The following is a 13,889-nucleotide window of genomic DNA, read 5'->3' as shown; positions in this document are numbered from 1 at the left end:
TTTGAAAAAGAAGTAGGGGAGGCAAAAACAGAAGGAGATGTGTGGAAAATAATAAATAGGGAGAGGAAAAGTAGAGGGAAGGCGAAAACGGGCATATAAAATAATTTTTAACAAAAAAAACATCCGACTTCGAAATGCCCTAAAAAGTGTAAAATAATTTCTATTTCATTTATACCAATATTCTATAGCTATTAATAATATCTACTTAATCGTTAAATCGGATACCAAATACAATTCAAAGTTTTCGGAGGCGGCGCAAAATTGAAAACTTGTTCTCTAATAGGAAGATCCTAACTCGGGCGTCGGCAACCTATGATAAATGACCCATTTGATAATTTCAAGTAAACAATATTCAACGGGAATCAACAAACCCATTGCGAATTAACTATACTGCAGTTCACGAGTAACCGCACTTAACTCGCACAGCTAGTGACCTACTGAGGTCTAGGGAGATTTTTAATGGTGCGTGTGATTCCCTTTTACAGCTTGCTTCTTACTTTGCGTTCACATAATTTTTTTTTGCGACAAATAATAGGAATTTCATTGTGTCGTGAAACTTTACAATATCATCACCGGTTATCAGTTATCGTACGTCATATATTTCTGCCCACCATTTATATGTAAAGCATAACAAGAAGCAAGCTGTAGAGGGGAATAACACACGTTACTAAAAATATCTGTAGACGTAGTGAGCTACGCGAGTTAAATATGGTCTCTCGTGAACTGCAGTATAGTGCATGTACATCAGGAGTGCTGCCAATTTCTGACATAATCGTTACAATTACAAATATTTTCAGCCGGACCTATAACGTTCCGCTCTTCCTCTTACGACTTATTAATTACCAAGTTTGCCATACCGCAATCAAATCGTTATTGGCAGCATCATTTGTTCGGGTATTTCAAATTTTGCGCCGCCTCCGAAAACTTTGAAATGTATTTGGTATCCTATTTAACGATTAAGTAGATATTATTAATAGCTATGGAATATTGGTATAAATGAAATAGAAATTATTTTACACTTTTTAGGGCATTTCGAAGTCGGATGTTTTTTTTGTTAAAAATTATTTTATTTTACACTTTTTAGTGGAACCGGTAGTATTTGTAGGATAGTGTAAGGTGATTTTAAATTTCTGTTGCTTTGCTAATAACCATAAACCGAAAAAAATTTACCGAATTTAATATTAACAACTTAAATTAACAACAATAAATAAGAATTAATAAACAACAAATTTCATAAATTGTAGCAAGTGGGATCATCGCAGATATACCTCCTACTAAATGTGAAAGGTTTCATCGCTATCAGTACATTCCCATCAGCATAAACGCCGGAAGATATAAATGAAGTATTACGTATTTTGCGATAAATGTCGTTAGGAACGAAAAAATACAAAAATTTTTTTGCAGGACCAATCGGGAGACATACTCTACCAGATGCAAAAGGTTTCGTTCCGATTGGTCCATCCGTCTCAGCGTAATCGGTGAACATACATTAAAAAAAAAAAAAAAAAAAAAAAAATATACACATCGAATTGAGTATCCTCCTCCTTTTCGAAGTCGGATAAAAAGAGGAGGAGTGGAGAAAACACTTCGTCAATCTGTTGGGCGGAGGAGAAAGTAGTGATGGGGGGTGAAAGGGACATGGAAGGGGACGAGGAAGCGGACATAAGTAAAGAGGAAATAAGGAAAGCGATAGCGAAGCTTGTAACGTTTATTTCTTTTTATCCGACTTCGAAAAGGAGGAGGATACTCAATTCGATGTGTATTTGTTTTTTTTTTTATGTATGTTCACCGATTACGCCGAGGCGGATGGACCAATCGGAACGAAACCTTTTGCATCTGGTAGAGTATGTCTCCCGATTGGTCGGGTTATAAAAACATTTTATATTTTTTCACTCCGAACGCTTTTTATTACAAAAAAACGTACTATTTCATGTACGTGCGGCGTACGGTCGCCGATTTCTGCGAGGCGGCTAGACTAATCGGAACGAAACTTTTTGCGTCTTATAGAGTATACCTCCCCATTGGTCCTGTAAAAAAATATTTTGCGTTTTTTCATTACTAATGATTTTTTCTTCTAAATATATGTTCGCCGATTACTCTGAGACGGATGGACCAATCGGAACGAAACCTTTTTTCGTCTGGTAGAATATGTCTCCCGATTGGTCCCGCTAAAAAGCATTTTGCATTTTTCCATTCCTAACGACTTTTTTTTCTAAATGTATGTTCGCCGATTATTCCGAAGCGGATGAACTAATCGGAACGAAACCTTTTGCATCTTGTAGAGTATATCTTGTAATTAGTCCTGGAAAAAAATTTCTGTATTTTTTCATTCCTAACGACTTTTATCGCAAAATACGTAATACTTCATTTATATCTTCCGGCGTTTATGCTCCAGGGAATGTACCTATAGCGATGAAACCTTTCACATTTAGTAGGAGGTATATCCGCGATAATCCCACTTGCAAAAATTTATGAAATTTGTTGTTTATTAACAACTTAAATTCGGTCAATTTTTTTCGGTTTATGGTTATTAACTAAGCAACAGAAATCTAAAATCACCTTACACTATGCTACAAATACTACTGGTTCCACTAAAAGTGTGAAATAAAATAATTTTTAACAAAAAAAACATCCGACTTCGAAATGCACTAAAAAGTGTAAAATAATTTCCATTTCATTTATACCAATATTCCATAGCTATTAATAATATCTATTTAATCGTTAAATAGGATACCAAATACATTTCAAAGTTTTCGGAGGCGGCGCAAAATTAAAAATACCCGAACAAACGATGCTGCCCATAACGATTTGATTGCGGTATGGCAAACTTGGTAATTAATAAGTCGTAAGAGAAAAATTATAGGTCTAGCTGAAAACATTTGTAATTGTAACGATTGTATGAGAAATTGGCAGCACTCCTGATGGACATGCACTATACTGCAGTTCACAAGAGACCATACTTAACTCGCGCCGCTCACTAGGTCTAGAGAGATTTCTAATAAGGTGTGTTATTCCCCTCTCCATCTTGCTTCTTATTATACTTTGCGATCATATAAATAGTGGGCAGAAATATATGACGTACAATAACTGATAACCGGTGATGATATTGTAAAGTTTCACGATACAATGAAATTCCTATTATTTGTCGCAAAAAAAATGATGTGAACGCAAAGTAAGAAGCAAGCTGTAAAGGGGAATCACACGCACTATTTAAAATCTCCCTAGACCTCAGTAGGTCACTAGCTGCGCGAGTTAAGTGCGGTCACTCGTGAACTGCAGTATAGTTAATTCGCAATGGGTTTGTTGATTCCCGTTTGTTATAGACAGTTTAAATAAACCGCGACTTGATAATAACATTAGCGACAACGAGCGCCAGGTACCTAATGTTTACGCGAGTGCCCTCTCCATAAACGGAAGAATGCGAACTCTCCTCGACCGGGCTACCGAACCGTGCGGACACGTTGTACTAATCGTAAGCAGTGATTTAAATAAATTAGTTCTCGACTGGTGCTGAGTTTCTCTCCATACACAACAAGAAGAATGGCGACGAGGATGGGATCGTTGGGATTTTGAGAAACGTATACAGAAGAAATAAGTATCTACAAAAGAAATACAGAAGCCGAAGAAATTGCGACGAATTTTGCCTACAAAATTACGCCACGTGTTTCAAAGGTACGTGCACACATTCAAATATTTGTTCGCCGTCCAAAAGTTCCATGAACAGTAACGACCACGTGTAGAAAAATACGAAATACACAATGTCCGAAGCACGGGTACAAGCTATTTTCAACATTGAGCCGTTCGAACCGTCTATGAATTGGGAACGATGGGTAAGACGGTTGGAAGGCGCGTTCAAATTATTCAAAGTTGAGGACGACAACAAAGTCCCGTATTTATTACATTACATTGGTGCGTCGGCTTTCGACGTAATAAGCAATAAGTGTGCACCGGACGATCCGTATACGTGCACCTACAGAGATTTGATCGAGAAGCTCAGGCAATTCTACGCTCCTGCCCCGCTTGAGATTGCAGAAAACTTTCGTTTTCACCAGAGGCGTCAAAAAGAAGGAGAAAGTATACTGCAGTACGTTGCAGCCCTACAACAATTAAGTTTAAATTGCAACTTCGGCGTTTACTTGAAGACGGCGCTACGTAACCAGTTTGTTTTTGGCGTTACGAGTACGAGGATACAGTCAAGATTACTTGAAACAAAGGATTTGACCTTCGACAAGGCTGTGGAGCTGGCAACGGGCATGGAAATGTCGGCAAAAGACACCGATCAACTACAAGGATCAACAGCAACGGTTCAAGTCGCGGATAACAAGAAATTCCAAAGACGATCATCAAATTACCAGCCTAAACATACGAAGAAAACGCAGCAGCCACGTTCTATACATACACCTACAAACTCTAAAAACCCTAGTAATACTAATTATAGCAATTCTAAAAATATTTCATGTTTCAGATGCGGAAAAGGGCATTTAGCCACAAAATGTAATTTAAACCGAAATATTCGATGCGCTGCTTGCGGGGTTCAAGGTCATCTCCAATCGGTCTGTTTCAAAAATAAAGGACAAACACATAACGTCGAGGAAATTCTATACAACGCTACAGACAACGACGTACTACAATTAGAGCAAGCGAGACACAGAGACAAATTTCTTGCTAAACTTCAGGTAAATAATAAGATTTTAGAGTTCGAAGTAGATAGCGGTGCGGCTGTTACGATCGCAAATAAAACCCATATGCTTAAATTGTTTCCAAGTTCGACCGTACAACCAACTACGCTTAAATTAACTACGTATTGTAAAAATACACTGAAAACGGAAGGCTACATAACAGTACATGTCCAATACGGTAATATGGTACACCAGTTAAATATATATCTTACAAATGTAAGTAGAATACCATTGTTAGGGCGCGAATGGTTACGCCAATTATTAAATGATACAGAATTACGTAAAATTTCTTTAAACCATTGTACAATAAATGCGATTGAAACCGATAAGAAGGTACAATTAAATACGATCTTACAGAAATGCAAAGAGATTCTCGAGCCAGGTCTTGGTCGCATTACAAATAAACAAGCACGTTTAACGCTTAAAGATAATGCTAAGCCTATATACGTGAAACACCGTACAATTCCTTTCAAATTATTGCCATTAGTAGAAAAAGAAATACAAAATTTAGAAGCAACGGGAATTCTAAAAAAAGTTAATACCTCGGAGTGGGCTACACCGATAGTTCCGGTCTTAAAAAAAGAAGGCACCGTTAGAATTTGCGGAGATTATAGTATTACAATCAACCCGAACTTGATAGTGGATGACCACCCATTACCAACAATCGATGAACTTTTCGCGTCTATGGCGGGTGGTACTACTTTTACAAAAATTGATCTCCGACAAGCTTACTTACAATTAGAAGTCAGGGAAGAAGATCAAGCGTTACTTACATTAAATACACCCTGGGGATTATACAAACCTACGAGACTAATGTACGGAATTGCCTCTGCACCAGCTATATGGCAGCGTGAAATTGAAAATATTTTAAAGGGGATTCCGGGAGTTACGGTTTTTCTCGATGATATTAAGATTACTGGCACTAGTGATGCAGAACACCTGCACAGGCTAGAATTAGTTTTCCAAAGACTAAACGAATACAACATTAAAATTAATTTAGAGAAAAGTACTTTCTTTACAAATCAAATTAAATATTGCGGTTACATTATTGATAAAAATGGAATACATAAGGATAGTGAAAAGATCGAAGCTATAGAGAAAATGCCTACTCCCCGTAACGTATCAGAAGTACGATCTTTCATAGGTTTCGTAAACTATTACGGTCGTTTCATTAAGAATCTTAGTTCAATATTACACCCATTAAACAAGTTATTACATAAGGAGTCAAAATTCATTTGGTCCAAAGAATGCGAAGTAGCTTTCAGAAATGCAAAACGAACTTTTCAAAGCAACGAGATATTAGCTCATTATGACCCTAAACTGCCACTAATTTTAGCTACCGATGCAAGTTCTTACGGCGTGGGAGCAGTATTATCCCACGTTTATCCGGATGGTAGCGAAAGGGTCATACAATATGCTTCAAGTACATTAAATGATACACAAAAGAAATACGCTCAAATCGATAAAGAGGCGTATAGCATTATCTTTGGCGTTAAGAAGTTTCACCAGTACCTTTACGGGAACAAGTTCACTTTATATACAGATCACAGACCCTTAGTACACATATTCGCCCCTTCGAAAAGTTTACCGATATACAGTGCAATGCGTATGCAACATTATGCGTTATTTTTAAGAGGTTTCAACTATACGATTAAGTACAAAAATACAAAATTACATAGTAATGCCGATTGTTTGTCTAGATTACCAATTGCAAACCAAAATAATACTACACACGACGTAGTCGACATACACCAAATAGATACGATACAATCATTGCCTGTTACATTTAACGAACTAATAGAAGCGACGAAACAAGACGCGTCTTTAAAACAAATAGTACACGCGATAGAAACTGGTACGTCATTACCTAAAAATGATAAATTCCGCGGTAAAGAAGTGGAATTCAGTGTCAAAAATGGAGTCCTTCTGCGGGGACATAGGGTAGTCATACCAAAAATGTTGCAACCTAAGATACTAAAAGAATTACACAATGGACATTTTGGAATTGTAAAAATGAAAATGTTAGCACGTAGTTACGTTTGGTGGACAGGTATAGACAACGATATTAAAACTATTACAGAAAACTGTGCAGAATGTAATGCGAATAGAAATAATCCACCAAAGATTAAACATACTTGGGAGCCTGCTACTTTTCCCTTTGAACGCGTACATATTGACTTTGCAGGACCATTTAAAGGGCATAATTTCTTAATAATAGTGGATGCGTACACTAAATGGCCGGAAGTTTTTATAGTAAATAATATCACGGCAGATACTACGATACAAAAATGTCGCGAAGCTTTCGCTAGATTCGGTTTACCAATGCAAGTGGTGTCAGACAATGGACGTACCTTTGTATCCGACGAATTTCAAAAATATTTACAAAATAATGGAATTACCCAAAAACTAACAGCTCCTTATAATCCAGCTACAAATGGGTTAGCCGAACGTTTCGTACAAACGTTAAAGAAGGCTTTACGCACAATAAATACATCAAATTCAAATTTACAAGCAGCCCTGCAGCGAATACTAATGCAATACCGAATCACTCCGCACTGTACAACAGGAACCTCTCCGGCGGAATTAATGTATAATAGAAAAATTAGATGTAGTTTAGACATAATGTGCACTAAAAATGACGAAAAGGGACAAGAATACGATGTTGAAAGCGTGCGAAATTTTAAGGAAGGGGAGAGAGTGAGTTGTAGAAATTATCAATGCGGAGATAAATGGATTTTCGGTAGAATATTAAAGCGTATTGGAAAGTTACATTATACGATTAAATTAGACGATGGACGAACTTGGAAGCGACATATAAATCAGATGAGACCAATTGGAGAATACACACCTTCGCGTTTATTGTCCGAAGATAAAAATCCAAGCAGATACATAGATTATGCAGCAAATACAGAACCCCAGCAAGCAGTGGATACGTTAAGAAATAATAGAGTAGAAGAACCATGCGTTGTAGAACAACCGATTAATGTACAACAAATTCGTAGATCAGATAGAACTAGAGCACCGCCTATGAGATACGGTGACTTTAGAGTTCATTAAGTAATTACAAGGTCATCTACTTCCCATATAGGAGATAGTAGATAAAAGAGTAATCGTTCTGTTTTATTTTATATAATTTTTTTCTTTAGTTTCATACCATACACATACATATACATGTGGGTAAATCTTTATATTTCAATTCTTTTGTTTCAAATTGTTTTTCCTTTAGGACCCCCTATTTTTAAGAAGGGGGAGTGTTATAGACAGTTTAAATAAACCGCGACTTGATAATAACATTAGCGACAACGAGCGCCAGGTACCTAATGTTTACGCGAGTGCCCTCTCCATAAACGGAAGAATGCGAACTCTCCTCGACCGGGCTACCGAACCGTGCGGACACGTTGTACTAATCGTAAGCAGTGATTTAAATAAATTAGTTCTCGACTGGTGCTGAGTTTCTCTCCATACACAACACCGTTGAATATTGTTTACTTGAAAGTATCAAATGGGTGATTTATCAAAGGTTGCCGACGCCCGAGTTAGGATCTTCCTAGTAGAGGAAAAGTTTTTAATTTTGCGCCGCCTCCGAAAAGTTTGAAATATATTTGGTATCCTATTTAACGATTAAATAGATATTATTAATAGCTATGGAATATTGGTATAAATGAAATAGAAATTATTTTGCACTTTTTAGTGCATTTCGAAGTCGGATGTTTTTTTGTTAAAAATTATTTTATGCTACTTGTGCGAAGGAGGAGATAACGCTAGCAGTATGAGCGTACGATTTCCCCTACGCGTCTCAAGCAGTGGTTCGCGTTCGCTGCGCGTTCGCGAAGGCAGAAGGAACGGTGAAGTCAGTAACGGGACGTAGTTTTGCGGTGTAACAAAATATTGATTTATTCAAAAAATGGTGCCTGGAGTAAGGCAAAAGAGCCTATCACAGAATGGTAAAAGCACCGCAAATATTATGGCGGTTTACGCGTTTTAACAATCAACGGAACGCAATTCCCATCTACTAGATGTTCAATAGACGCGCTGATTATAAAAATATAATAATATGTATAACGGACTTGACTAGATTGATCGTCAATAATTCGTACCAAGCACGCAGATCGGATTTACACGAATTAGTAGTGTAATACAAAAAATGGTAACGCAAAAGAAAATATTTCAACCAGTCGAGCGAATTTAACGCGACTCAAAAAACTCAGTCTTCATTTATACGGAAAAATGATTGGTTGAATAACGCATTTTAAGAAATATAAGAAAATATATGAAAAGAATAACGCAAAGTATCAGAACGCAAAATCGTGACTCTGCTCGGAATGCGAAAAGTAATATATACACGACGGTTACAAAATTTCGTTGGTCGTCTACGATTCATACTCCTTTCGCCAAGGACGAGTTATTGTTCGCTCGATTTGTTTCGGAAATATACACCGAAATCACGACGCACGAAGGTCGCGTGATCGTGGAGCGCGTAGGCAAAAAGGAACGTTTGAATTTACTAACCGTGCAGCGAAATATTAGTTTTTACGCGCCTCTTAAATCGCAGAATGGCGAGCCAGTGGATTCCGAGGATACTTCCGGTCCAGCGAGGTTTTCACCTGCGAACCTCAGATCGACAGGGGCACTGACTTCACGATTTCACTCACAATCAAAGGATGAGAAAGTCGCGCACTAAGTCCCGACCCTCGACTCCTTTGCAGATTGAAATACGTAAATTTAAGAGTATCCGATAACCGTGGATTTGCTGGAATCCGTTAACGTTCTTCCTGTCGTACGAGGCATACGCAAGGAAGAAATTAAGACTGCCAAGAGCGAGATCACGGCCCTCCAAATTGGAATGTAAAATTGCCACAGCACAGCAAAACTGCGTTTTGTTGTGTCTGTGTGGAGCGGTCCTTCGAGGGTGCTGAGTCCCAAGATGGAAGGCTATCACAAACTGAAAGGGAAATGTCCGGGCTCGACTCTAGTCACGACTTGCTGGATTGCAATCTAAAAGACGGTTTTCTCCAGGAGGAGAGCCGTGTGCGAAAGCACCCGTTCCGCTTGTCGTTGGTGACCAGAGTGTCAATCGCTGGATCGACACTCAGCTCCTTCGATCCGGCGTTCGAGGGAGGGGATACGCGCATGCGCACGCGCACCGCTATGACGAAAATAGAAGGGATAGCACGTACCATCGCTACAGTTCCGATTTCCCTTGAAAAATCTATACTACTTTATATTATACTATGTAACGAACAAATGTACGGTTACAAGCTGAAGGATGGGAAAGCGACAGGGGGGATGGAATCCCTAATGAGGTGTGGAAATACGGAGGCGAAGAGGTGCTGGATTGGGCCTGGGAGATATGTAACAGAATTTGGAGAGGAGAGGGGTGGCCGGAGGGATGGAAGGAAGGGATAATAGCGCCAATAAAGGAAAAAGGAGATTGGACAAGGGCAACGGATTACAGAGGGGTGACACTAATACCCACACTATATAATATATACGCGACGGTCCTGACGGAAAGGCTAAGGGAGGAGGTGGAGGAAACGGGAATGCTACCGGTAAACCAGAAAGGATTCAAGAGAGGGATGGGGCGACTGACAATATATACGTATTAAATTATCTGGTGAACAGGCAGATAAAGAGGGTGAGGGGAAAAGTGGTAGCCTTTTTCATAGATCTGAGGGCAGCATTCGACTCAGTGGATAGAGGAGTGTTGCTGGAAGCGATGAGGCAAAGAGGGGTAAGAGAAGGGTTAAGGAAAAGGGTAAAAGAAATACTGAGAGAGACGAGAAGCAGGGTAAGGACAGGGGACGGGATATCAGAACTATTCTGGAAAGCGAGAGGAGTAAGGCAGGGGTGTCCACTAAGTCCGCTGCTGTATAACCTACTGACAGCAGATATGGAAGAGAAGATGAGTAAGGGTGGAGGCGGAGGAATAAAGATTAGAGGGAGGAAAATATACACACTAGCTTACGCGGACGATGTGGTGGTACTGGCAGAAGAGGAAGATGATATGAGAGCTCTGTCAGAGAGATTAGAAAGGTACCTGGACGAGAAAAGACTGGAACTGAACCAGGACAAATAAAAAATAATGAGATTCAGGAAAGGGGCAGCAAGATGGAAAAGAACGAGCTGGTGGTGGAAGGGAAAGAAAATAGAAGAGGTAGATCAGTTTAAATATCTAGGATTTGTTTTTAGAAGGAATGGAGGAAGCGAACTCCAGGTGAAGGATAGGATCAGGAAGGCGGGAGTGGTGATGAGACAGGTCTGGGGGATAGGAAAAAGAAGATTCGGCAAAGACTGGAAGAGAAGGATCTGGCTATGGGATAAGCTAGTGTGGACGGTCATAGCATACGGAGCAGAGGTATGGGGATGGAGGGAGTGGAAGGAGATAGAGGGACTCCGTGAGAGGTTCCTGAAATGGACGCTCGGGTGGACTGGCACACGCCGGGGTATCTGGTAAGAGAGGAACTACAAAGGTGGAAAATGAGGGTGAGAGCAGGAAAAAGAGCATGGGAATATGAGAAAAAACTCTGGGAAGGAAGAGGAGGAGAGCTAGTCAGGAGCTGCTGGGAGCAAGTAGTTAGAGACGAAGACAGGAGCAGGGAGAGAAATAAGTGGGAAGAGGAAAGAGAAAGGTTTTTCAAAGAGAGGGGATGGGAAAGGGAGGAGTTAGAGGGCAAGAGATGTAGCGGAGAAATGGGATACAAAGAAATAGAAGAGAAGGATGTACAAATACAGGAAGAAGAGAGATGGGAAAAGATAAGGGAATCCAAATATAATAAATGGTACAAAATAATAAAGGAGCCAGGGGTACCGGCGTACCTGGAAAAAGGATGGAAAGAGGAAAGATGGAGAAGAGTGGCCAGATTCAGGCTGGGGAACGAAGTGAACGAGGCAAAATACTGGGAAAAAGAAGAGCTAACGAAATGCAGAGTCTGCGGATGGGAGGAGGAAACGTGGGAACACATATGGGAGAGATGTGCCATAGGAAAAGAGAGGAAGGAGGGATGGCAGGAGAGGGTGAAAGAGATTTTGGGAGGAGGAGGGGAGGGAGAGGAGTGGATGAAAGTGGTGGAAGACTACAGGACGGGAGCGAGGGAGGAGGAAGAGACAGGAGGCAGGGAGAGGAGAAGAGAAGATAATAGTACACAGGAGCAAAGGTGAAAGGGAGGAAAGGAGAAGGGGAGAGAACGGGGAAGAAAAAGAGGTGTAAATGAGGCAGGAGAGAAAAGAACGGGAAAGAAAGTGTAAGAAAGCAACAAGAGAATAGTGCGGAAGGTATACTATAAAGGAGGAAAGTAGGAGACCGACAATACCGGCAGAAGGCCCAGAGAAGAGGAAGGGGTGGGAAATACGCAACACGTGGTAGACATGCAGATGCGAAAAGTAAGTTGGCAGGCGAGGACAAACACGTGCGGAGGAAGCGTGGCTGAGGAAGTCGGCCATTGAAGACAACGAATACGAAAAGAGAGGACGGAGTGCAAGAGAAAAACGAGGAAAAGTGTGTGAAAGAAGGAAAGAAAGCGCGGAGGAATAAATATGGAAAACAAATGGGGAAAAGAAGTGTTAGGGGAACTAAAAAAGATAAGGGAAGTGATAGGGGAGATAAAAGAAGTGATGTGTGGAGGAAGATCAGAAAGGGAAAGGGGGAAGAAGGACAAAAGAAAAGGCGAAGCGCAGAAAGAGAAAGTGGAAAAAATGAATGTAGAAAAAAGCGAGGAAGAGGGCTCCAGCATAGAAGAAAAGGAGGAGGCTAAGAGAGTGAGAATGGAAGAGGAGGAGGGAGGTGCAGGAAAACAAGAAGAGAAGGGGGCACAAATTAAAATTCCAACGATAGGAAAGAACATGGGAGAAAAGATGAAGGAAAATGATGCGGATGTGAAGAGTGGAGAGAAGGAAAAAGAAGAGGAAGAAGAAGAGGTAAAGCCTAATGAGGAAAGGAGGGAAGAGCCCAAGGGAGGAGAGGATCGGAAGGGTAAGAGGGGGAAAGGAGAAGGTGGAGAGAAGAAAGAAATCAAGGGAAAGAAGAGGAGGAAAGTTGGACAGAGAACTGGGAAAGAAGAATGGAAAGGGAGAGGAAAGAAAGAAGAAGCAGGAGTATAGTATGGAAAAACGTGGGAGGAGAGGAAAAAGGAGAAAGGGGTAGAAGGGTTAAAATAATGTTGCAAATGGAACTAGGGAAGAAAGTGGAGATAAGAAAGCTGACGGATTATATTGACTGAATTGGAGGAGGAAGATGACTGTAGGAAGGTGTTAAGAAAGAAAAGCGCAATATGGGAGTTATGAAGGGTAAGCGTGGAAGAGGACCTGTCGAGAGAGGAAAGGAGAATGAGATGGAAAATAAAAGAGAAAGTCACAGAGGAAAAGGCTAAGGGAAAGGACGTAGAATACAGCAATAGGAAGTTATGGATAGAGGGCAAGGAGTGGGTGTGGGACGAAAAGAAAGGAAAATGGATGCAAAAGTAGGCAGGAAGGCGCGAGAAGCAGAAAGAAGAGTTGAAGAGGGACGTGCAAGGAGGACGGAGGATAATCACTCAAGGCGGTAGCAGAGGAAGATGAAGAAGGAGTGGCGTAAACAAAAGGAGAGAAGACTGAAGACTAAAAGATTAATAGTTCAAACCAAACTAGAGATAAAATCAAGCCAAGTAATCACAAATGATAGTTTCTTTACTTTACTTTACTTTACTTGACATCACATCAAATAATTATTCTTGTTTTATATTTTACATTATATATTTTATTTTATTTTGCTCTATAATTTGTTCTTTAGTTTTAGTTTGGTTCTTACTTCGTTATTTAGTTGCTAGAGCTTCAGTATTTTAGTTTAGATTATTTAGATTTTCATTTACATGCTCATGCATAGGAATTATAGGAATTATATTTTTATTTTTTGATATTCGCTTTTTGTATCTTTTGTTAGTAGCAGTATTTAGTTTATTTGGATAGAATTATAAGTAATAGTTATTGGAACTGCAGAGCTACTGTATACAGGGTGTTCGACAACAGGTGGGCAATATTTTAAGGGGTGATTCTAGGGATCAAAATAAGACGAAAATCAAGAATAACGAAATAGCGTTTACGGCTTTGTTTTCCAGTTATTAACGTTTAAAAATTCGAGTAAAAAGTGCCAGAAACCTGCAATCCGCTCAGCAGCGAAGACCGAACGTCAGCTGAGCAGGGGTCGGTACAGTCATAACCAAGAATCGTTCAATAGTA

The 13,889-nt window shown here is 39.8% G+C and overlaps 2 protein-coding genes across 2 annotated transcripts; both read left to right on the top strand.

Moving 5' to 3' along the window:
- The first annotated feature begins 3,758 nt into the window (after nucleotides 1-3,758).
- Nucleotides 3,759-8,123, top strand: LOC123988784 (uncharacterized protein K02A2.6-like). The gene has a single exon (XM_046289530.1). It carries the CDS (start codon nucleotides 3,759-3,761, stop codon nucleotides 7,734-7,736), a length of 3,978 nt encoding a protein of 1,325 aa, XP_046145486.1. The 3' UTR covers nucleotides 7,737-8,123.
- A 4,089-nt stretch (nucleotides 8,124-12,212) lies between these two features.
- LOC114882091 (cilia- and flagella-associated protein 251-like) lies at nucleotides 12,213-12,776 on the top strand. The gene has a single exon (XM_029198970.2). It carries the CDS (start codon nucleotides 12,213-12,215, stop codon nucleotides 12,774-12,776), a length of 564 nt encoding a protein of 187 aa, XP_029054803.2.
- Nucleotides 12,777-13,889: the final 1,113 nt, after the last annotated feature.

This window comes from Osmia bicornis, unplaced genomic scaffold (assembly GCF_907164935.1).
Source record: "Osmia bicornis bicornis unplaced genomic scaffold, iOsmBic2.1, whole genome shotgun sequence".
In the NCBI taxonomy this organism is placed as follows: domain Eukaryota; kingdom Metazoa; phylum Arthropoda; class Insecta; order Hymenoptera; family Megachilidae; genus Osmia; species Osmia bicornis.
The sequence above is the reverse complement of the archived record's forward strand: the minus strand, read 5'-3'. Positions and strand labels throughout refer to the sequence as shown.

Coding starts and splice junctions, on each gene's coding strand:
- LOC123988784 (XM_046289530.1), top strand. CDS start 3,759: ATGTCCGAAGCACGGGTACAAGCTATTTTCAACATTGAGCCGTTCGAA.
- LOC114882091 (XM_029198970.2), top strand. CDS start 12,213: ATGGAAAACAAATGGGGAAAAGAAGTGTTAGGGGAACTAAAAAAGATA.